Source organism: Quercus robur, chromosome 8 (genome assembly GCF_932294415.1).
Source record: "Quercus robur chromosome 8, dhQueRobu3.1, whole genome shotgun sequence".
In the NCBI taxonomy this organism is placed as follows: domain Eukaryota; kingdom Viridiplantae; phylum Streptophyta; class Magnoliopsida; order Fagales; family Fagaceae; genus Quercus; species Quercus robur.
In genome coordinates this window covers 42,424,194-42,450,692 of record NC_065541.1, presented here as the reverse complement: position 1 = coordinate 42,450,692, position 26,499 = coordinate 42,424,194, and the positions used below count along the sequence as shown (strand labels likewise).

General features: G+C 31.8%; 1 protein-coding gene across 1 annotated transcript; it reads left to right on the top strand.

Annotated features, from left to right (window-relative positions):
* The first annotated feature begins 8,441 nt into the window (after positions 1-8,441).
* Positions 8,442-12,814, top strand: LOC126695563 (wax ester synthase/diacylglycerol acyltransferase 4-like). The gene is made up of 5 exons (XM_050392367.1): positions 8,442-8,735; positions 9,046-9,612; positions 10,342-10,695; positions 11,417-11,554; positions 12,343-12,814. The coding sequence occupies exons 1-5, from the start codon at positions 8,553-8,555 to the stop codon at positions 12,490-12,492; spliced, it is 1,392 nt and encodes a 463-aa protein (XP_050248324.1). The 5' UTR covers positions 8,442-8,552; the 3' UTR covers positions 12,493-12,814.
* The last annotated feature ends 13,685 nt before the right edge of the window (positions 12,815-26,499 follow it).

Here is a 26,499-nt window from a genome sequence, read left to right as displayed (position 1 = left end):
TTCTTTCTTTTTTTTTTTTTTTTTTTTTTTTTTTTTTAATTTAATTGAGAAGCGCATTTTACGTAGGAATGTTTTTGTTAGTGGGTCCCGTGCACTGTTCACAGGACCCACAAACCTCTTTTTTCAACAAAACTTTCATTAAAAATGGGTTCCACGGTACTATTCACACATTTAAAAATTATTTTACTACAGTGTTTTCAGTTTTCAGCAAAATAAGCGGTATCCAAACGGACCTATAGTACAAATAATAAACAAACTAAAAGTCTCAAAAGAAAAGAACTAAAAGATTGAAAAGAAAAAAAAAAAAAAAAAGAAGAAGAAGCCAAGAAGGCAAAGGCAGTCTAGTAGTGGCGAGAAGAAGACATAAGGCAAAAAAAAAAGAAAAATTGAAGAAGAAGAAGAAGGCAAAGGCAGTGGCGAGAAGAAGGTAAAGAAGAAAAAGAAAAAAAAAAGCCAAGTCCCCAACGGAGAGAGAGAGAGAGAGAGAGAGAGAGACTCACCTATATGAGAGAGATTGTTTCTGCAACTGTGTGGAAGACATGGTGGTGTGTCACAGCAACAAAGTTTCTGACTTTTCAATTTTTCTATTGCTGTATACAAGTAAGCCTTAGATGTATTGGGTTGGGATGAAAATTATAATTTTTTTCCCTTTTATTTGTTGAGATAATTGTTAAAATATTCATTTTAAAGATGTTGGATGTTTAATTATTGTAATTTGTTGACATATGCATTTATAGATTGTATTTTATTTAAATGAAAATTATGTTTATTTTGAGACTTTCTTCTTAAATATATACGTATGTTATCAGGTATAGGGCCAAAATGATAAGGTTTTTAAAAAGTTTTCAAACTAATTAGGATATTTCCAAATTTTTTATAAATTTTTTCAAAACTTTTTTTTGGGCCCCCTTCGGTCCTCAAGTGGCTCTGCCATTGATGTAAATAGTGGCTAAGCTAAGATTTTGTGTGTTGGGGTGGAGGAGCGACTAGAACATGAAATGATTAATTTTTTTTTTTCAAAGTAATTATAGGGTGCAGAAAATTGAGTGTCAAAAGTTTTTGTCAAGTTTAAGCACATTAACATTAGCTGTTGCAAAAGTATGCCATTTTAACACATCAAAAAGTCTATTTTATTATTTTAGTACATAATTTTACAATACACCTTACATTACATGTTTTTTTCTTCAATTCAATATATTAAAATAAGATTTACTTAAAACTCATCCCAATACAAAACAATAAAAATTGTAAAATTTGTGATAAGTAGGTCAGAGGGAAGAGAGAATATATTAATTTTTTTTTTTTTACAATTTGTGAATAGTACTATTCACCCATGCTAAAAGTTTTAGAATTTGAAAGACATGACGAGGTATCCTTTTTGGTGTTTGGTGTGCCAAACGCCAAATATTTGGTATTTGGCACACTTGATATTGCTAGTACTCTAAGTTTATATAAATCTATATTATTTAATTTTTTCATAAATTTAGTTTTCTAATTAAATTAAATTATATATTAATAAGTATCATGATTAAGATTAAAAAATTATTGATAGATAAAAGATATTTAAAAATTAGAAAAACAATTGGTGAATGCCCAAAAATAAATTAAATAACCAATCAAATATTACATTTTATATTTATATGATGAGCAATGCTATAGACATAATAATTTTCATAGTTTTTCTCATAACATTGATTTGGTAGGCTCTTACTGATTCTTATTATTATTTTACTACCCACCATTAATAGTTTGCCACTTAGGGAGATGTCAAATTTTTTGTGAAATTTTTTGTATACATAGACTTATGGGTATACACTTATATGATATAGCAGGCGATTTATATGTTATATTATAGAATATGTACAATTAAACAAAACAAAGAAGGATCTTCTTTTAAAAAAGAAAAGAACCAAAAAAATAAGGAATAAAAAAGGAGTCACGTCACACACATGGGGAGTAGTTATGTGGAGTAGTTAAAATAGTGTTTACCTTTTTAAGTGTCTGATTTTTTCACCACACACTTGGAGGTCATTTTCTTACAATTGGGTAGTAAAAGGTCAAAGCTTAGCCATCTGTATTGAGAATTTAGTAGAATAAAACAACTTAAGGAAAGAAGAAAAAGCTTAGCAATCTGTATTGAGAAATTAGTAGAATAAAACAACTTAAGGAAAGAAGAAAAAGTTAATAAGAGAGAGTGAGAGAGAGAGCGAGAGAGAAAGGAGAGAAACTGAAAAGATTTTAAAGACCCACCTATCAGCCCAAATGCAAATCAGCTGGTGTTGTTTTTTTTGAAGACGAAGGAGATAAGTGCACGGAACACAGCCTCCTTCCACCATTAATTTCAAAGTAAGCCAAATAAATTTTTTTGTTAACGAGGAAGAGAAAAAATTTGAACCCCTTTTTGTCTCCTTTATTTCCTTTATTTTATGAGATAATTGTAAAAATAAATACTACACCTTCACAACACTGTTTTTGTTATCTGTATTTGTATTTTTTTAAATGCATTATGTACACAATATTTTTACAACACTTTCACAATAAATCTTACCATTTTTTTTGAGAAAATAGTAATACTTATTAGAACACACAAATACAAAAGTAATATATAAAGTTTTTTAAACAGGTTTATAATACATTACATAAATACTACTACAAAATGACTTAATCTTTGTAGTAGTAACATAAATCCTACAATTTATGATTTAAGTGGTAAATAAAAAAGTAATATAAATGGTAGTTTTAAATTAAAACTAGTAATAACTTATCATTTATTTTTTATTATCAAAATGTTGTATAAATGTCGTGTACATAACAAAATTTTTTTTATTTTTTTCAATAAAAAATTTAGATAGTGTTATAATTAGGCTGTGGCCCCCTTTGGCCTCGTATGTAAAGTTGTATACTTTAAAATGTTCAGAGTACGGATAGAGTGAACATAATAATATACCGTCCTAAAGTAAAAAATTGTAGTTTGAATGTTGATTAATATTTAACTTATTTTCATTAGTGCTTGAGAAGATGCTATTGATGACTAATAATGTTGCTGTAGAAGTATTTTGGTTCAATACAATTTGATTCATAACCAAACCGGATTGAGACGGTTCAAGCATGGGGACTCAAAGCCAAGCCCCCCTACGCCAGAAATTGTGTTAGTAATCATTAAGACAAGTAAGCTTCCTGGGTCTCTATGTTATAAATTATTATATTTATTATATACAATTGAATTGTGAGGAGAAAATGAATTGTTTGGTTTTGTGAATTGTGAGGACCAAGTTGTAGTTGAAGTTGGAAGTTTGGTGATAAAGGACATAACCATGGCTAATATTTAAATTTAATTAATTAAGTTAAGTGGACCATTGTGTTATTATTGTTATAATATTTATTATTATAAGTCTTGAGTTTATGGTTCGCGTGTAGCCATGTGACCACTTACGAAAGTCTGAGTAAACCCTTGCAGTCGCTAGCAAGTCATAAGTTTCAGGTAAGCGAGGCTATGGTGTGTTATGGGAGATTGAACGAAGGCAATCCAGCAAGAGTGGAATTTGTTTGCTACCTTGACGAATCGACCCACACCCTTGCGAGCTTCTAAAACCAATTCTGACTATGGTGACTTGATACGTGAGTAAACATAGCAATACGGGTCAGAATTTTTTGACCCGACCCGAACCTGTTTTTTTGCTGATCGAACCGACCCGACCCAAATAACCCATAACCCGACCCGTTAACAAAAAAATTCACTAAAAAAAAATTTAAATGATACTAAGACTCTAAGAGCATAAAACACAAAATATATTATATATTATAAAAAATGACTGTTTGATTCAGCAAAAGTCAAAAGTTAGCTAGCCTAGCTTTAGTGCACTGCTTTCCATTAAACAAAAAAGCCTAGCTTCAGCCTTCACACGTTACACCATTAGACCACACACGTTACACAAGGCATGGGCCCTTCAGTGATTGCCAATTGCCATGAGACAAGACCATTAGACCACACACGTTACACAAGGCAAGGGCCAAGGCTTTCAGCCTTTCAAGAGTCAGACAGCCATTTAAAAAACAAAAAAACTCTTTCAGCTGAGTTACAATTTGCAAGTATGAATATTTGGAACGTTAAGTAGATTGAGATTGAGGTGTAATTCTTATAAAATATTTACTTATTCTTCTTTACTTAATATGTTATGTTTATTTTTAAATCTTTTTTTTTGTTTAGTTTATCTTTTTAAGTAATCTAACTTTACTATTATTTTAAATGCAACAAGAACATGTGCATTTAAGAAGACCGATAACTTGCTACTTTGTTAGCTTACTTGTTTTGTTTGTTTTAAGATCTATCTCTTTTTGAAGATGTAAACTTGAAATTATATGCATTTTGACAGTGAACTATTAACATTGAATACTTTTTTCATCATGAATTTATAACTATAAATAATTTTTGTCATGCTCAAAACTATTAGAATTGGAAGGATATTAACAAGTGGCATTAAGTGCAATTCATTTGCTTAATTGATTTTATTCATTCTCTCTAAATAGGTTGTCATTGATTTGTTTTTGTAATTAAAAAAAAAAAAAAAAAAACTTTTTTGAAAAATACGGGTAAACCCGACCCAACCCGATTGACCCGTTTAAAAATGACTCGTTTTGACCTGCAAACTTGATTAACTCGATCTGAACCCGACCCGACCTGCCCGTTTTGCCACGTCTATACGTGAGTGGATTCTTTAATACCACAATAGGGTATATTTTATCTTGGCATCACCTTATTTGGAAGAGGTGATTGGAAATTTAATACTAATAGCCAGATAAATTATACATTTGGGGTTGGATGAAACAATTTATACATTCATGGATTCCAATATTTTTGTGCATAAGTGAATCCAAATGTTAAGCCTCTAAATTCCCCTCTCTCTCTCTCTCTCCAAAAAAAGGAAAAAAAAGAAAAGAGAATCTAAATATTCAACATTTGAACTACAATTTTTTAGTCTTTTTCTCCCAATTTCATGTGTAATTTTTTTTTTTTTTTTTTTTTTTTTTTTTTTTTTTTGAATATGCTAGATTTGTATTTGTTCTACATTTAGGTAATGTCTTCATTATGGATGTTGTTGCTTGTAATCAAATGAATGTATTGAATGACTACACTCGGTTAGAGGAGTAAGGGATTCAACACTTAATGACTAAATTATTTTGAGAGAGAGAGTGAGAGCATTAGAAATTCTAAGGATAGAGGAACTGACAAAACATATAAAACAATTTTTTTAGTAAGATTTAATAAAAATAATTTTTTTTATTATATAGTGGTCATGTGTAGTCCACATGATCAATGTAGTCAACAATATTATGAGTCAATAATACAAACCTGATAACATAGAGACTCTATTTGTAATTAATCCAAAATTTTCAGAGGTCATTTTACAATTCGGCCTAATCTGAAGTCCTAAATTTGGAATTGTTTAAGTTTGTTATTTTTATTTTTGAGAACCCATAATAACATCTTTTGGGTAAACGTATAACTTTACCAGGTATTGATAACTCATTTAATCCTTTTGGCCTTTGGGTACATCTTGTTGCTTAGCCCACTAGATATGACTTGTAATCTAAGTCATTCCAAGCTTTTGGGTAACATAAAGGATTAAGGAAGAAGAAAGCAATCATACAGAGCATGAAGAAACGACAAGGGCCACTCATGACACTCCTGACTCCTTGTCCTATACACAAAAACAGTAGACTAGGCAAAACTTCTCATGTCCCAATATCAAGAGAAGCCCTATTCTCTAGGTTGAGACTCCACATACTGTGTATATGCAAGTGATAAATTTTTTCTTAAACGCAAAGCATCAGAGAAATCTTGTTCACTCCTCTCTTAGGAGTAGCTCCCACGCTGCAAGTTGGTTGATCCCAGCCAACCTACACTTCCTCTTCAATAATTGCCAGTACAAATTCTTACTATTTGCTCGTTGATGTTTGGGATTTTTAATTTTAAATTTTTTTTTTTGAGCTTAGTTAGAAATCCTAATCTAATGAATCTAATATATTACCCCCACCTCTCCCCACTCAGGACCACTTGAACTTGGGTTCTCAAACTCCATAAACCTTTAACAGTGGCGGCTCTAAGAATTTTGTTTAGAGGGGTTATTACAAAATTTTAATAAAAAGAGAACTTGAATATATCGAGTTATTAAAAAAAAAAAAAAAAAACATAAAGTTTTACAATTTTATTCTACAAGTTTTCAAATTTTGAATGTTACATGATAGTTCATTATGAATATCTATTACCAATATGGGTAGCTACGAGTCTATGATCATTTTATTTTGTTAAGTTTGTCTAACATTTTTATCTTTATACAATTGTTATTATCTTTTTTTTTTTTTGAGAGAGTTTCAACCTATAACGTCCGCTCCTGATGATAGCTCTTTATCATCAGACCAAGACACTAATCAGTTTTTGGTGTAGACAGGGATTGAACCCCAGATCTCTTATACAACCATCAGAGTCTATGATTAGTTTTTGGTGTAGTCAGGGATTGAACCCCAGATCTCTTATACGAGTCTATGATCATTTTATTTTGTTAAGTTTGTCTAACATTTTTATCTTTATACAATTGTTATTATCTTTTTTTTTTTTGAGAGAGTTTCAACCTATAACGTCCGCTCCTGATGATAGCTCTTTATCATCAGACCAAGACACTAATCAGTTTTTGGTGTAGACAGGGATTGAACCCCAGATCTCTTATACAACCATCAGAGTCTATGATTAGTTTTTGGTGTAGTCAGGGATTGAACCCCAGATCTCTTATACGAGTCTATGATCATTTTATTTTGTTAAGTTTGTCTAACATTTTTATCTTTATACAATTGTTATTATCTTTTTTTTTTTTGAGAGAGTTTCAACCTATGATGTCCGCTCCTGATGATAGCTCTTTATCATCAGACCAAGACACTAATCAGTTTTTGGTGTAGGCAGGGATTGAACCCCAGATCTCTTATACAACCATCAGAGACTTTACCAGTTGAGCTACCTAGAACCCACATACAATTGTTATTATCTATTTGACTTTGTTTTCATAAAAATATTTTAGACTAAATGAATCTCAACTTATTGGCTCCATATTAATTATTGACGCACACAATCACACTTATTCATACATAAATTATACATTACATGTCTACTTAACCAATTAAATACTTGAACAATCATTAACTTTACAATTGTTTTCTTGAATTTTACTAACTTTATTACAAAAAGTTATTATAATATGACAACAATACACACACATGTAAAAAAACCTTCTCTATTTCTTAATTATTAAATTATATAAAGTTATATTATATTTATATTGTACATACAAACATTCACACACATCATAATTTACACAAATACGTAACATTATAACAAAAAGTAATGTATACACTTGCACACACATAATATAAATTTATAAAAAATAATTACAATTACAATTCACAAACACTTACTCTTTATTCGGTTTCTCAAAAAAAAAAAAAAAAAAAAACTTACTTTTTATTCTTAAAATCGAAAATACTTGCAATAAAGATGTGCAAAATTTAAGTTAGAGTGTGCAAAACATATATTTTTATAAATAAATTAAAGTATTAAGCTAACCCAAAAAAAAAAATTATATATATAGTTTTTTTTTTTGAAGTCAACCCCCTGAATATGCTTTAGCGCCGCCCCTGGCCTTTAAGACTCGGGGAAGTGCTACTCTGCCCAACGTGGGTAGTGGTTGATATTTGGGATTTTAATTACTCTGTTTTCAGCTATATAGGTGCATGTCCTGTAATTTTTATTGCTTTGCTATTTATTTATTCTTTTTATTTGTCCTTGTATATCAATTGTATTTTCTTGTTCATCAAAAAAATCAATTGGATTTTCTTATGAAAAAGGACTACCTTTTTATTTAAATGTAATTGTTTCTTCTTATTAGCCAAAAAAAAAAAAAAAGGTACTTGTTTCCTTTATTTATCTTGTGAATTTCCACCACGCATGCATTAGCCCTCTCTGCTCTGCTACCTGTCTAACCTTTCAATGTGGACAGTAATGCAAATTAGGTTGAGTACTTAAAAAATTTTAGTATCATATAAAAAGTTACAATTTTTGCTATAATTATCTTACGTGACAAACTATAATTGACTACTTGTCACTTTCACATGATCCTCATAGAAATATCTATTTCACCAATTCTTTTTTTGAGATAGTGCTAATCACCACTTTTTCACCACCATTTGTTATTAAGTACTTGAACAGTTGTAACAAAAGTTACGATTTTTTACTTACATCTAAATTTTTTTATTATGAGCCTAGGTCAGGGCCCATCTTTGTACCTGTGTATGTCATGAATGCTTTTTGCTTATCATAGTCATAGTTCGGTTTAATATCATTAATTAATTTTTTTTTTTTTTTTTTTTTTTTTGTGTGTGTGTTGTCTCAAGCTGGGGGAACATACGCAACAACTTGTGAAGCTAAAAACTCATAAAAGAAAAAAAAAAGGAACCTGTGAAGCAAAAATTGTTTTCCTTTGTCCAGAGTGATCGCATTACAAATAATGGAGTTCGAGGAAGGATTGGAGCCAGTAAGTCCTACTGGACAGTACTTCAACAGCTCTGTGCTATCAGTATCCATTATTGCTGTTATGGAATTTGAGATTCCAATCAACAACCTGCCCTCCATAATGTCATTGGTCAAAGATGTGTTCCTCCCCATCAATCCTCGTTTCTCCTCCATTATGGTGCTCATCTCTCTCTCTCTCTCTCTCTCTCTCTCTCTCTCTCCTTTTATATTACACATAAATTTCTCAATTTCTCAGTTTGATTAGATGAAGTTGTTATTCGCGTGCAAAAGCTAAATATGGTTAACTAGCTATGAGAAAGTATTTAGGCTATAGCATATTTGCGAAGTTGTTTTATTCATGATTTTGTAATTATTTACCTTTCTTCCAGAATACTATGTTCTTTAATTTAAGTAGTATTTAAGCAAAAAGAAGAAGTTCTTTTAGCCTATTTAAAAAACGGCACTAAGTAGTGAGAATTTGAAAACAGGTCACAGGTGAAAAAGGTGAGAAACAATGGAAAAGAGTAGAAGTGAAGCTTGAAGACCACATTAACGTTCCCATTTTCCCTATTGAATTGTCACCTGGTTCATATGACGAATATTTTGATGACTACATATCAAAGATAGCAATGAACCATTTTCCACAGAACAAACCACTATGGGAGATTCACATTGTTAAATATCCAACAAGCAATGCATCTGGTACTATCATATTCAAGCTTCACCATGCTCTTGGTGATGGCTACTCTCTCATGGGTGCACTTCTTTCTAGTATGCAAAGAGCTGATAATCCTTCTCTTCCGCTAACATTTCCCTTTTGCCAACGCTCAGAGTCAAAAAGTGACAGGTTAAGCAGAGGGGTGTCCCAACTCGTTTCCTTGATCTTTAACACTATACATGATTTTGGATGGAGCATGTTAAAGAGCAATTTGATTGAAGATGATCGAACTCCGATAAGGTCTGGGGAAAAAGGAGTGGAGTTTCGACCAATTACAATATCAACTATGACATTCTCTCTGGATCATATCAAATTTATTAAGGACAAGCTTGGAGTGGTAAGATCAACATATATATATATATATATATATATATACACACATCAGGTTTTATTGGATTATCCACCAATTCGTCATTTAGCACAACTGTACTGGGGTCCTAGAATTTCAAACCCATTGTTAATTAATGGAACTCGAGTTACCAACTACTAAGAGCAATGACATCAGTTTACCTAAAATTTTCTCCTTATTTTAGAATCAAAACTTATTTTTCCTATTTTAATTAATCAATTTTCAAAACAGCCACATGAAATTTCCTATTCTAAACCTTATTTTATTTAAATATTATTTCATCATTCATTTTATTAATATTTCTCTCACTTTTCAAAACACCAATTTTTCTTTATCACAATTACCGCAATACAAAAACTACTAAAATCTTGATTTGGGGAATGAACAGTAGGGAGCAATTTGTAGCAAAACCCCAAATATATATAGAAGGGATAGGAAAGCTAATGTGGGGAGCGGGGATGGGTTTTCTTCCCTTACCCTAGTTTAGAGAGACTTATGCCATTGCTCTAAGCTATCAGATTTTTGATGGTGAGATCAAATTTTTGATTGCTCTTGCTCACCTAGAAAACACTTCATTTTCTTATTCTTTTCTTCATATTTTTCCATTCATTCAATATTGTCAGATGATTGGACTAAAACTTGAAAAGCTTGTTTTCATTTGGTTCTTTGGTTAGAATTAGTTTATTTTTGCTCAATTGAATATATTCTCAAGTGCAGACCATAAATGATGTAATTACTGGTATAATCTTCTTTGGCACCCGGTTATATATGCAAGAGGTTAGCCAGAAATCAAGCAAAGCGGATTCCACAGCAATAGTATTGCTCAGTACAAGGACAGTTAAGGGCTACAAGTCAGTCAAAGAGATGATCAAACCTGAATCCGATACACCATGGGGAAACCAATTCGGTCTCTTACATGTATCAATACCAAAGTTCACAAATCTTAAATCCTCAAACCCCCTTGAGTTTGTTTTGAAAGTGCACAAAATAATCAGGAAGAAGAGAAACTCTTCATCTGTATACTTCACCGGTTGCCTATTGTCGATTATGAAGAAACTAAAAGGCCCTGAGGTACATACACAATTTTACTCTTGACATCTCTAGATTTTTCAAATTAAAAAAGACCCTATATAGTTTAAGATGAAGTTGCTTGATTTGAAAGTCTAATACTTGTCCACCATGACTATGGTCTTTAAATTGTAATTCTTTTCCCCCCCCAAGAAGTCAAAAGTTTTAAACCTTAAGGACGGTTTATAAATAGTTAAGCAAGCCACATAATTAAATTCAGTGATTCTAACATTACATTCAAAATTCTTACAATTTTTCTCTTAAAGCAACATAAAAAGTAATTAAGAAGTTTGCTTCTTTAGCTCCATGTTTTTTGGCTTTTGTTTATGTGGGATGCTATAGTTTGCCTCTTTTAGCTCCTTGTTGGTTGTATTATGAAAGCAACATAAAATTACTTAAAGAGGTTTAAGTTTGCTTCTTTAGCTCCTAGCTGGCTGTACCGTGAAAGCAACGTAAAAAGTACTTAAAAGAAGTTTGCTTCTTTAGCTCCTAGCTGATTGTACTACAGGCTTTGGTCCTTTCATGGATACTGTAACGTTTCTGGTTTTCAGTATATATATCCTTTATCTTTGAGGGGGAAAAGTACTTAAACAAGGAGTAATTATTAGTTAATTTTTTGTCTTATAAAGAACAGAGAATGTTTAAAATATATACCAAGCTATATTTTGAAGAGCCATTTCTGAATTTTTCCTTGCTATGGGCAATGGGCATGCGTTGGTGGCAGGCAGCATCTAAATACATCCATAGAGCATCAAATTACTCGAGCATGTCGATCTCAAATATGATTGGGCCAGTGGAACAAATGGCTCTGGTTAAACATCCAGTTAAAGGCTTATACTTTATGACCGTTAAAGGACCTCAGGTATATAAAAATTCTCATAAATTAACTACATTCGGGTTTTCAAAGTTAGCTACCATCTTATGAGAGTGCTTTGTTTATTTCTTTTTGAGATCTCACATTGAAGTTTTTATATTTTCCTGTTAATTTTGAATGAAGTACTTAAAACTGTCTTATTTTTAACCCAACCCAATCTCCTCCCCCAGAAAGAAGAAGCAAAACAATATATATATATATACACACACACAAACCCCGTCTATTTGGGGCGAATGACTATGCATTACATAAGTATCAATTATTAGGAGACTTCTGATTTTACGTACTTTTTAGCTATTCTTTTACACAAGCATTACCTATAATTTTGTGCTTCTGGTGTATGATTGGATGTATCCTTTTGGCAATTGCTTATATGCTAATTGCTGAAAATTCGTTTAAGTATAGTTGTCTCTTAATGACCAAAAAGAAAAAAAAAAAAAAAAAAAAAAAAAAGAGAGAGAGGAAGACCGAAGACTTTAAAAAGATGTACATAAACAGATAGGCTAAAAAAGTTAAAGAAAAAAAGGGTTATAGCTCTTTTGATACTTATGTATAACTTGATTAGGTTTTCGAGTTGTGACTTACCATGAATATAGGATTGGTAAGGATTAGAGATTCATCTAATATTGGGGAAAATGATGTTATCAGTATGGTCAAGAAATTGAAGATAAACAATGCAGTAGCGTCAAAATAATGGCTTCCATTGTTCATAATTTTAGATAATTTCATATATTTTCTAGCCACTATAGCATATGCTAATTTTGATGGTTTTGCAGAGTCTTACAATTACAATGGTAAGCTACATGGGAAATCTGAGGGTTGCCGTTGGCTCAGAGAAAGGGTTCTTAGATCCCCACAAGTTCAAGTCGTGTGTGATCAATGCCTTTGAGATGACACTCCAAGCGGCACATGACATTCCCACATGAAAATATATAATTTGATGGGCAAATTACGTTATTATTGGAGCTAATAAAGTTGCATTTGGTTTTGGATTCTACACGTAAGTGTTTGTGAAAGTTTTTAGTTAAAGGCTAAAGGAGGGAGGTTAGGGGCAGCATTGTATTTTTCAAATCTTTTTTAAAACTAATAGTTAATAATTTATGATTTGGCCAAGAGTTTTGTAACTCAGCTAGCACTTCCTAGCGTTTCTAATAAAAATGTTTAGGACTCAATTTGTCATTTGAGATTATAGATGTTATAAGTTTTTATGTCGTGACTAATAAATCTATAGACATACAAAGGCAGAGCCAAGGGCGAGGAAACTCCTCTAAGAACTTCTTATATTTATATATTGAAGGAGTTTGGTAACAAACTTGGTCGTAACCTAAGGTTACAACTGCACTCAATATCTTTTTATTGAATGTGAATTTTTATAAATTCATTATTGGATTACATTTTTTTATATCCTCCATGCTTGCAAATTTCCGAAAGATCAAAGATCATCAGTTATATTATCAATTAAATATTTAAATTTCAATTTTTTGTAATCTAAAATTATGCATAAAAAATAAGTTTATAAATCGAATAGTAAATTACATCCGATTAACATGAAATTTGATATGTCTATTATGAACATAAAGAACATATAATTCAATGATTATATTTTAAAAATATATAATCATGTTTATATTTATAGTGAAAGTTGTAGTTTTAGGTTACAGCTAAGTTTGTAGCCAAAATTTAATCTATATTGAAAAAGTTCTTTTAGTATTTTTGTCCCCTAACATAGGAAGGGGAAAGAAGAAAACAACCAAAGTTGACATTACAAAGCTCCATAATAGGTACTTAATAGTATATATCCTCTTTTGTCTCAAAAAGAAAGAATAAAACAAAAGTTGAAAACAATTGATTGGGCTGTAAATGAGTAGAGCTGAGCTTATTACTAAAAGTATATGCTTTTTTATTTAATTTTATTTCAAACATGAGCTCAGCTCGAGTTCAATACCAAACAAGATTACATGTTTAAACTTGGTTTATTTTCTTGTCGAATAAACTACTTGATTAATTTATTCTTTTCCTACATATTGTAAAACCACGAGTAAAGTTGTTTACCACTTTACTAATCTATGAATTTTTCCTATGAATAGACTATTTACATCATCAATAAATTAGAAATAATAATTTGATGTCATATGAACCTATTTAAATGAAATTAAATCTAGTATTATATACAATTCAATTGAGCTTCATGTTTATGAGCTCGTTCACAAATACACTATCATACTTGAACTTGGGTTATTTAAAACGAATATAAACAAGGTTTTTCTCAAGCCAAACTTGAGTTATTTATAAATAGCTTGGTTCATTTACAGTCAAGGGGGAGGGAGGGTAGCAATTGTCCCCCTTATCAACCCAACAACAGTAAAGCAATGATGTGTTACATTGTATAAGTTTGTGGGTTTGATATTTTAAGGATAAACGTTCTTTCCATTAATTCAGGGACATTGCTTGTGTCTATTGCACTGGACACGTTAAGATGTGGACTCGTATTTGCATCTTAATGTGTTTAGTGCACTAATGCACTGGACACAATCCCTACCCTTCAAATTCAACTAATAGCCATCCTTTTCCCTAGTAGCACGTATTCACAGTAAAGTTATGACTTATGCGCTCTTTTATTGCTACATTTAGTAACCATTAGAAATTGATTGCTTAGTCAAATCCTTTTAGCTAAGCCCGTGATGTTTTCAATATAGATAGGGGGTAATTCTATGATACCCCCTTTTTTTTGGGGGGGGGGGGGGGTGTACAATACCCACAAGTAGTAAACTTGCTACAACAGATTACCAAAATATCATATTTAATGGTTCCATCTTTATATTGGACAGTACTAGCATCACATATAATTGTACTTTTATCACATTTGGTGGTTCCCTTATTTTTTTCTCACATTTAATAGTTCCATTGTCACATTAGGCAATACCAACATCACATATAACCATACTTTTGTCATATTTGGCGGTTTCCTTATTTTTTTACTCACATTTGACAATTCCATCGTCACATTATGCAGTACTAACATCACATATGATTGTACTTTTGTCACATTCGGTGGTTCTCCTTTTTTTTTACTCACATTGGAGGGTGGCCAATGTTATACTATGTGGTACCAACATTACATATGACGATATCATTGTCACATTTGGTAGTTCACTTATTTTTCAGACACATTGGATGGTGCCAATATCACACTAGGCAATACCATCACATATGATGGCCCCTTTATTTTTTTTAGTTGCACTGGATGGTACCAAAGAAACATCCAGCTCGGTCTCTTACATGTATCAATACCAAAGTTACAAATCTAAAATCCTCAAATCCCCTTGAGTTTGTTTTAGAAGTACACAAAATAATCAAGAAGAAGAGAAACTCTTTATCTGTATACTTCACTGGTTGCCTATTGTCAATTATGAAGAAACTAAAAGGCCCTGAGGTACATACACAATTTTACTCTTGACATCTCTAGATTTTTTAAATTAAAAAAGACCCTACATAGTTTAATATGAAGTTGCATGATTTGAAATTAAGTCTAATACTTGTCTCTACCAAGACTAAGGTTTTTAAATTGTAATTGTTTTCCCCCAAAGAAGTCAACAGTTTTAAACCTTGAGGATGGTTTATAAATAGTTAAGCAAGCCAGATAATTAAATTCAGTGATTCTAACCTTACATTCAAAATTCATATAAATTTTCTCTTAAAGCAACATAAAAAGTACTTAAGAAGTTTTGCTTCTTTAGCTCCTTGTTTTTTGGCTTTTGTTTTTGTGGCATGCTATAGTTTGCCTCTTTAGCTCCTTGCTGGTTGTATTATGAAGGCAACATAAAAGTCCTTAAAGAAGTTTAAGTTTGCTTCTTTAGCTCCTAGCTGGTTGTACCATGAAAGCAACATAAAGAGTACTCAAAAGAAGTTTGCTTCTTTAGCTCCTAGCTTTTTTATTTATTTATTTTTTTAATTTTTGAGAATTTCTTTAGATCCTAGCTGGTTGTATCATACTATCATGAAAGCAACATAAAAAGTACTAAAAAAAGTTTGCTTCTTTAGCTCCTTGCTTGTTGTACTACGGGCTTTGGTCCTTTCATGGATACTGTTAACGTTTCTGGTTTTCAGTATATATATCCTTTATCTTAGAGGGGGAAAAGTACTTAAACAAGGAGTAATTATTAGTTAATTTTTTGTCTATATAGAACAGAGAATGTTTAAAATATATACCGAGCTATATTTTGAAGAACCATTTCTGAATTTTTCTGTGCTACGGGCAACGGGCATGCGGTGGTGGCAGGCAGCATCTAGATACATCCAAAGAGCATCAAATTACTCAAGCATGTCGATCTCAAATAATGGCTCTGGTTAAACATCCAGTTAAAGGCTTATACTTTATGGCCGTTAAAGTACCTCAGGTAAAGTTCTCATAATTTAGCTACATTCGGGTTTTCAAAGTTAGTTACCATCTTATCACAGTGCTTTGTTTATTTCTTATTGAGATCTCACATTGATGTTGTAAGCGACTAAATTTCTCGTTTGGAAATAAAGTCGAACAAGTGAAAATAGTTTCACAAATGCGAATTTGTATTGATAATTGTGTGATACAATTCTCTGGAATTACAAAAGAGTGATCCTCTGATTCGATCTCCTTGCAAAACTTATTGATTAGATTTATGGTAATGTGGATTTGACTTGAACACAAAATATCCTTCAATTTGGTTGAGGGATGGATCGAAGATTACTGAAACGAAATTACAATGAATCTCTGGCTATGAGCTTGTTTAGAAATCCTTTGTTCTTCGCGTTCTTCGTGCGTTCTTCGTCTTCGAAGGTTTGTGGTGGAAGTTCTTCGGAGCTTTAGAGGCTTGAATCCGTTGAGCTTCAATGATTTGTGATTTGTTGATGTTTTCGGACACTTTTGGCTTGATTCCCGTGAACTTTAGGATCTAGGCAGATGATCTGGATAATTCTGCTTCGAATGTTCTTCGATTTTGGGGTTTAAGTTCTTGAAGTTCTTGAAGGCTTTGAGGCTTGATCTTCGCAGAGCTTTTTCACTTCTAAATTCTGGTCCTCCTAAATGTCTCAGGAAGGCTTCTATTTATAGGAGTTTTGGGGTGGGTGAGCGATACGTGGCGGAACTTGATTGGTGACACATGTCACAGCCTGATTGGTCCGCTTGTGTCATCGCTTACACGTGCTGGACTGCTTGAGTCATCGCTTACACGTGCGAGGCTGCTTGAGTCATCGCTTACACGTGCGAGGCTGCTTGAGTCATCACTTACACGTGCGCTGATGCGTGATTGGATCTTGCATGACATTTGGCAAATTTCTGTTGGCTTCTGAATAGTGATAGCAAAACCTAGCAGCAATACATGGTGCTCTGTAATTGGCTGTATTTTGTGGACTTGGTAATGTGACGTGTCAGCTTGCGATAGGTCGGGAATTTTCCCTCTCTACAGATGTTTTTATATTTTGTTGTTAATTTTGAACGAAGTACTTAAAACTGTCTTATTTAACCCAACCCAATCTCCTCTCCCAAAAAGAAATATATATATATACACACACACGGCGCATGTATTTTGGGCATATGACTACGCATTACAAAAGTATCAATTATTAGGAGACTTTTGATTTTACATACTTTTTAGCTCTTCTTTACACAAGCATTACCAATAATTTTGTGCCCTGGGCCTTTTTGGCAATTGCTTATATACTAATTGCAGAAAGTTCGTTTAAGTATAGTTGTACCTTAAAAATCCAAAAAACAAATAGACAAACAAACAAAAAGAGAGAGGAAGACTGAAGACTTTAAAAAAATGCACATGAACAAAAAAGCCTAAAAAGTTAAAGAAAAAAAAAGGCTTATAGCTCTGTTGATAATGATGTATAACTTGATTAGGTTTCCGAGTTGTGACTTACCATGAATATAGGATTGGTAAGGATTAGAGATTCATCTAATATTGGGGAAAAAGATGCTATCTGAATAGTCAATAAATTGAAGATATACAATGCGGTAGTGTCAAAATAATGGCTTCCACTGTTCATAGTTTTAGTTAATTTCATATATTTTCTAGCCACTATAGCAAATGCTAATTTTGTTGTTTTGCAGAGTCTTACAATTACAATGGTTAGCTACGTGGGAAATCTGAGGGTTGCCGTTGGCTCAGAGAAAGGGTTCTTAGATCCCCACAAGTTCAAGTCGTGTGTGATCAATGCCTTTGAGATGACACTCCAAGCGGCACATGAAATTCCCACATGAAAATATATAATTTGAAGTGTCAAATTAAATTATTATTAGAGCTAATAAAGTTGAATTTGGTTTTGGATTCTATACGTAAGTTTGTTGTAAAAAATTTCATAAGAAAATACAAATATGTATCCAAGTGTCTTGTGAAAGTATTAGTTAGTGGCGAATGGAGGGAGGTTAGGGGCAGCATTATATTTTTCCGATCTCTTTTAAGTTTTTAATCTAATCTATACTATATATAAAAGCAAATTCTCCTATTTCAACTAGACCTTTTTATGGTTCAAAAATACCCTCATTCAGTGCCGGCTCAAGGCCTAGGCAACTTAGGTCTAGGCCTAAGGCCCCATAACAAATAAAAAATTTCCCTACTAAAAAAAGCCCTATCTCCTTTAGTAAAAGACCCAAAATTTTATAAAAATATAACGTTTTTTAAATAATTGGTACTTTTTTTTAAGAGTGATGCTAAAGATACCACAAATTTTACTTTAGATTTAACTGACATATCACTAATCACATAAAAAAGTAATTCAAACACAAATAAATTAAGCTATTGAAATTCATCAATTACAGTCATAATCACATTTATTGTGAACATTTTGTAGTATTTTTAGTATTTTTTTTTTTCATTTCTAACAAGGCTTTTAAAATAGGAGACCAATAAAAATTTAACCCAATTGAAACCCTAAGATGTTTCAAATAAAATGTTGCAAATGTGATAAATTATCAATGATGACTAATCTCCTACTAAGCCACATACCAAATAATATCTATCTATCTCTTTTTCTTAAAAAGAATATATAAAATTAAAATTTAGATTACAATTGTACTTAACTATGCATAATCATATATCCAAGTTAAAGTAGGTTCCTTTTGATTCAACTATAATATTCAATCTTCTATATGAAATTAACCTTAGTTTAACTAGTAATATTCATCAATTTCTGTATTTACATCAAATTAGTCTTAATTTAATTAGTATTATATAATTTTATTTAACTAATATTTACATATAAAAAGGCCACATATAAATTTTTTGCCTTAGGCCCCAAATTTTGTTAGGCCGGCCCTGCCCTCATTAATGAATGGTAATTTCATTTAGAAATATGGTTATAAATGTCAAATAAGAAATTTCATTTTGAATTCAAAAAGAGAGCTCCTAACATTTAGGATTTTTTTTCTTTTCACGTTCAAAAAAGGAATTACAGTTACTACTTATCTCTAAAGTTTATCCTTTTTATTTGTTTGAAAAATAAAAATATATATTTCTAAATTATAATAGATGCAAATTATTAACCTTGACCCAAAAAACTAGAAGAGTTTCTGAGCACGCATGTGAGCACGTGCTTAAAGGCTAGTAGTTAATAACTTGTCATTAGGCCAAGAGCCTTGTAACTTCACTGGCACTTCCTAGCAATTATAACAAAAATGTTTAGGATACAAATCCTCCCCTCTCCAACTATCGAAATTAAAAAAAAAAAAAAAAATATATATATATATATATATATAGTAAAAATAAATAAATTTGTCACTTGAGATTATAGATGTTATAATTTTTCATGTCATGTGACTAATCAGTTTATATACATACAAAGGCAGAGCCAAGGGTGAGGAAACTCCTCCAAAAACTTCTTATAGGTACATGTTGAATGACAAAGTTTCACAACAAACTTGATTGTAACTTAAGGTTATAATTTCATTCAATATCTTTTTATTGGATGTGAATTTTGATAAATTCACAATTGGATTGCGTTTTCCTTTTATATCTTCCATGCTTGCAAAATTTTTTGAAGATCAAAGATTAATAGCCATGTTATCAATTAAATGTTTATATTTCAATTTTATTTTTTGTAATCTAAAATTATGCTTAAAAAAAAAAAAAAAGTTTATAGATCAAATAGCAAATTACTTACGATTGATATAAAATTTTATATGTGTGTTAAGAACATGAAAAGCATGTAATCCAACAATTACATTTTAAAAATATGTAGCCATGCTAATTTTTATAGTGAAATTAGGGTATAACTAAGTTTGTAGCCAAATTTTGCCCTATATTGAAAAGGTTCTTTTAGTACTTTTACCTCGTGGAAGAAGAAAGAAAACAACCAGACTTGACATTACAAAGCCCCATAATAGGCACTTAATAGTATATGTTAGGTTCTAAGGAATTAGGAACTAATGTATTAGAACTTCAATGTGTAATGTTGGCAAACCATGATCAAAATGTTTAGTCTAGATTTAGGCTGCTCAAAGTGTGTTTTTGTGTAAAGTTGGAATCGAGTGTACTACAAGATTTATTGTGTAAATTTGCAAGGCTCGATCGATCGAAAATTAGACTTGATCGATTGAAGCTCGTGCAGATTGTTTTTCTATAGAATTTTCCAACTCAGCCCAAACTTGTATGATGTGTAAAGTTTTATGTTTTGCCTTAAGTATAAAAGGAAAAAACCTAACCACATTTTATTGTTGTTGTTTATGTTGTGTATATGAATCTCTTGTGAGATCTAGAGGTATTTGCTTTCATACATACTTAAGGTTATCAAGAATCAAGATTCATGTCAAGAGCTTGATGATCGTTTCAGTTGCTACACAAAGAGCTTAAAGAGAAACACAAGTAGGAGTACTTGTGTTTGCTGTGAATCTAAGAAAGAAGTAGTCCATAAACTCGGAGCTATCACGTGGTCATGGTAGTAAGTTTTCTACTTGAGGTAGCAATAAGATGTTAGTAGTTCAAGTCGCTATTGTAAAATTTCAATTCTTTCATAGTGGATCTGTTTTACCTTGAGGATAGCTAGGTTAAATTCTCCCCAGGTTTTTTACCGGTTTGGTTTTCCTGGGTTATCATATCGTTGTGTTCTTTATTTTTCGCACTATTTCAATAATATAATTTATCTGTGTTAACTTAGATCTGCATAATTTACCTAAGTTAATCACTTGGCTAAATAACTAGGTTAATCTGTTTGTGTTTAAGCGGTCTAAAAACATACAGTATACATCCTCTTTTGTCTCAAAAAGAAAGAACAAAATAAAACAAAATGTGAAAAATAAATTGATTACGCTGAAAAAAAGTCAACCTAAGCTTGGTATTAAAAGTATAAGCTTGTGTTGAAGACTCTTTTTTCGCCTCACATGGTATTACTTCATTGGCAACCCATACCACATCAACATATTATTGATTTTTGGGTAAATCTCATTTAAAGCCCAAAATAACCTTATATCTTATCCAACTACATGGATTGGGCTTACATGACCCATAAGATCCTTACTTCAAGAGGCGGATTCATGGTCCACATTTCCTCTTCATCAATTGGGATCATAACCCTACAACATCATCAACATCAGCATATGGATCGGGCTCAAGCAATAAAACAAAGCTTACGACCCATATTATCTCTCTCATATTCATGGAAAATGACTTCTCCAACAAAAGCTCATATTTACACAAAATGACAACAAAGCCCAAGGTATGTCATCTCATCTTTGGCTTATGATCCAAGCTCATGAGTTTCTTCGGAGAAACTTTGGGAGTCATGGTTTGGAGGGCCAAAAGGTATGTTCAGTAAAACTCCTGCAGTTTAAAGTTGATAAAAGAAACATGTTGCTCGGTGTGTCTTCTCCAATTCCCTGAACTTTGACGAGTCAGTGTGTAGCAGGTAACATATGGTAAGCCTCTCTTATCACCTAGCACTTAAAATGATAACACTCTCTATTGCTTTTTTCCTAAAACTTAATATTCATCATATGACAAATACTCAATATCTCCAGCCATCTAAATGCTAAAAAATAACTATTCATTCAGTCTCCAGCTGTTACTACACAAATTTGGAAACCTAAGTATATTACTCTAAATAAACTATATTACTACTTTTATCTAAAATCCAACTCAAACACATGATTAAATTTGATTGGCTATCTTTAATCTCCAAACATATAAAATATTCATGATATTTAATACCCAATTGCCATCTGCCATAATCAAACCAAATATTCCTTTGCCATCTATCAGAGCAGAGCATTAAATATTCTTCTTGTTCACCAAGATTAAGTTACAACACAATGAGACCTTGACTAGATCTCTAAAGCTTCATTAACTATCAATCATTCTATTACTTACTAAAAATGTATTGTAATAGAATTTTGGACCAAAAATATAAATACCCAAAAGAGGAAACCTTTTCAGCAAAACACCAACAGTGTGTTCAACACTTAACACCTAGCTGAAAGTGACATCACCAGCCATTTAATGCTCAAATCCCAGCATCCAGCTACTATACCTAAATAAGTAAGATACCCTTAAAAGAGATCTTACCATTTTCTACCAAACTCATGAAATAAATGCTGAATATTCTCTCCAGTAGCTTGACATCATCCAGCTGACTTCATCTACTTCTGGTCCAAGCAACATTTGTCTTATGACAAATGTGACAGCTTTTTCATACAGCTGGGACAACATTTTCAGAACAGATGGGACAACTAACCTAGGAGCCTTAACATTATAGATTTTCCCTATTTGTCTAAAGACCAAAACCAACCAAAGAAACCATCTTTTTCTTTCTAAAATCCTTTCATTTTCTACTGATCTTTCCTCTAGCTGATATTACCCAAAACAGCAAAAACCCTTTAAAGCTAAACATACCATTTTCGGCCAAATTTTAGGATGGATTTTCTGAAGATTCATTGCTAATTCGGACAAATTTTAGTTGTGATTCTTTGCTAAATACCCCCTTAAACTCAGCTATAAATAGATCCCTCATCAGAACACCAAAGTGATAGGCCAAGAATTTATTAACCCCTTGTGATGAATTAACAAATTAATTAGCCAACTTAATTAATTAATTTAATTAGCATGCAATACGCGTGGTAGCACAAACAAATCACTAACTAAGTTAAAGTGTAGTGGAAAATAAATTGATACGGTGATTTGTTTACTAATGGGGAAAATCTACATGGCAAAAACCGCATCAGGTGATTTTAAGGTCACCACTCCTGAGAATCCACTATTATTACAACAAGTGGTTACAAGTAAAGGAATCCCAGTACGTTATACCAATCTACAGTTGAATACTTACCCCAATACCCAATTGGACTTGTTCTATAGTGACAATCTCTCATTTTAATGCACGGCTCCCAGTACGTGACTAACCAATTCAATGCGCGAATCCCAGTACACGGCTTACTCACCAACTTGAGAAAGATGTTGGCTGCAAAGTTCTTCAATTCATCAACACAATAAAAATAACGAGGCTCCTTATTTACAAAACCCTATGGTATACAAACATAGCAGCTTCTTTAAGAGAAAGATGAACTAGGGCAAATTCTATCTCCGGTCACAATTTGCATGAACACAACTTTGCTTCACACTTGTGCAACCTTTAACGACTCTTAAAACAATCCTTATATATGTTTAGGGTTGTGAGAAAAGAAATCCCAAACATGTATTCACGGATTGAAGTGAAATCAGCTCTGAAAAACTGATTTTCATAAACCTCGACAGATAGCTTATCTATTGAGAAGCTGTCGAATATCGAGCTAAAACAGCATTTTAAACCTCGATAGATACTAGTTATCAAGTTTTAAAATCTAGCACTTCTTCACTTGATTCTCAGACAGACTTGCATGGTTTTAACACTTGAATTTGAAACCTTGTTCCTTGAAGTATTAAACATATCCTAGATCTACCCAATTACAAGTAAAGTGCATTTTGTAAAAGGATTAGCCAATTCTATATTGACATATGTTTCTAACAATGAATCACATATGTCCTAACACAAAGCACATCAATAGAGAAGAACAATTCTCTCATAAACTTCTTTATTCTCTTTCCCTCTAATTATCTTCTTAAGCTCTTAAAGAAGTTCTGAGCTTTTGAGATTTTAGTTTCCAAATTTGGAATTAAACTCTTCAGCCTTTAGCTCATAACTGCCCTGTATAAGCCTTTATCCATCCTGTAGCAAAAAATCCCGACAGCATTGCTAAACACACTACAATACCATTACTCTCTTATACTCATTCTCTCATTCTCCATATTCAAAAAATACATCTATCTTGTTGCCCATATATCTAATCATCTCTTTCTTCATTTCTCTTATACAATCCCATACACACTTACTACACCATTACATATAACACACCACAACTCTTTTAAGCTCCACTCTCATACTCTTTCTCTCTAAAATTCTACTGTTTTGCTGCCCATAAACACATCTCATATAAAAGCCCTTCTCATGGAAGGCATAAACTTCTAATACTAAAGCCTTTCTCCTAGAAGGCACCAAGATCTCATATCAAAGCCCTTCTCATGGAAGGCACAAATCTATCTTACATATATAAAACCCTTTTCTTAGGCGGCACAAATACTTCATACAAAAGCTCTTCTCATGGAAGACAATACTATTCATAATTTCACAACAACTAAAAGGGCATTGTCAAGGGGAAATTCATTTAAGTGCATGATAAAAGTGACAAACTTAACCAGCCTCTACACATAGCTGGACATACTCTCTCTCCCTTCAGTTGCACCTATTTTTCCCCTTCAATCTTGAAGTTATCATGGCAAACTGTCTCCTCACCGTTGGAGTTATTCTGCTGGAATGCTATCAACTCACTGATACTATACAACTAGAGCTACAAACCATATAAGATAAGTGACTCTACTTCCATATCTCTAAATTTACATCATTGAGTTTATGATTATTTCACTTTTAAATACATATTACTTTATTTCAACTACTATTACAACTATTAATCAAAACTATTATATCAAACACATATTATTTATTTATTCAACCATTATCATGATTCTTAGACTTTGAGTTTTACCCATTTTGTAGGCCTAAAAATACGCCAGTAGCTATTAGACTATGTGGCCCAATGTTGAGTTCTGGATACAACTCCCCAAACATATTTGAGTCTAGCAAGGTCACCCTTCCAATGGATAACACGGGGTTGAGCAACGGAAAAAGGGCCCCCGAATAGCTTGTTAATTTTATTTTATTATAAACATGAGACAAGCTCAAATTCAATACCAAACAAGATTACGTGTTTAAACTTGATTTATTTTCTTGTCAAATAAGCTACTTGATTAATTTATTCTTTTCCTACATATAGTAAAACCATGACTAAAGTTGTTTACCACCTCACAAATCTATGAAATTTTCTTTTGAAAAGACTAATTACAAATAATAATTTGATGTCATATGAACCTATTAAAAACTTATACATGCATACAATTTAATCTCAAGTCCGTATTAGCATATATTGAGACGAGTATGCAATGAAAAATGTAGTATTATATATAATTAAATCAAGTCTCATGTTTATGAGCTTATTCACAAATACACAATCATATTTAAACTTAGCTTATTTAAAATGAACATAAATATTAAACTTTTTCTCAAGTTGAACTCGAGCTATTCATAAATAGCTTGGTTCATTTATAGTCGGGGGAGGGGGACAGCAATTGTCTACCTAACCAACCCAACAACAGTAAACTAGTTATGTGCTGCGCTGTATAAATTTGTGGGTTTGATATTCAAAGAATAAATGTTGTTTCCATTCATTTAGGGACGCGGCTAGTGTCCAGTGCACTAATGCACTGGACACTGCACTGGACACAAACCCAACCTTTCATAATTCAACTAATAGCCATCCTTTTTCCCCAATAGCATGTATTTACAGTAAAGTTATGCGGCCTTTTATTGCCGTTAGTAACCATTAGAAATTGATTCCTTAGTCAAATCCTTTTAGCTAAGCCGGTGATTTATGTTTCAATATAAATAGGGAGTTTTGTTTCAGTATTCAACTAATAAATGATCCTAGAGAAATTAATACAACTTCTTATTTTTTTCCTCAGTTATTTTATTTTATAACAACAAATGTATTGTCGACCTTTATTTATTGATATTCATATTAGGATTTTGTTAACCACTTAAAAGCATTTATTAATAAAGAAAAGTTTTTATAGAAAAATAATAAAACCTGAGAGCAACTGATTGGTGTCTTGGTCTGATGATAAAGAGCTGTTATCAGGAGCGGACGCTATAAGTTGAAACTCTCTCTCAAAAAAAAAAAAAAAAAAAAAAAAAAAATATCTTAAAATGATTAATTAGTAAATGCCTAAGAACGCCTGTTAACTGAACAAGTTGGGATTGTGCCATAGTACAGCCATGTTACTTGCTCAACTTTTATTTATTTATTTATTATTATTTTTAAATCTTATCCTTTTTGTTTATAATTATCTTTAAAGCATATGCAAGGCACGTATAAACTCAAAAATCATAACCTGGAAAATTAAACTATTTATTGTTCATGTTTTACATAATCACAAAAATAAAATATTTGAGCAATACGTTTTGGTTATATATATATATATATATAGACAAAACTTATATACAATACCTAGGTGCTGTTTCTTAGGTTATCTTCTTAAAATTCAGCAATATGGCTATATTTAACGAAAAATACACTTCCATCTCATGAAAAAAAAAAAAAAAAAAAAAAAAAAAAACCATATGCCTGAATCTTAAGAAGGAGAACTTAAGAAACAAAATTTAAGTACCGTACCTAAGTTTTGCCATATATATTGTGTGTTTGGTTTTTCTATTTTTTTTTATTTTTAAATTTAATAAGAAATTGCGTCACAATTGAGGAGAAAGAATATATATGGTTTTGCCATATATATTTTTAAATTATTTTCCTTTGTTATTCA

Coding starts and splice junctions, on each gene's coding strand:
- LOC126695563 (XM_050392367.1), top strand. CDS start 8,553: ATGGAGTTCGAGGAAGGATTGGAGCCAGTAAGTCCTACTGGACAGTAC. Junction 8,736..9,045: donor CTCGTTTCTCCTCCATTATG/GTGCTCATCTCT, acceptor ATTTGAAAACAG/GTCACAGGTGAAAAAGGTGA. Junction 9,613..10,341: donor TTAAGGACAAGCTTGGAGTG/GTAAGATCAACA, acceptor TCTCAAGTGCAG/ACCATAAATGATGTAATTAC.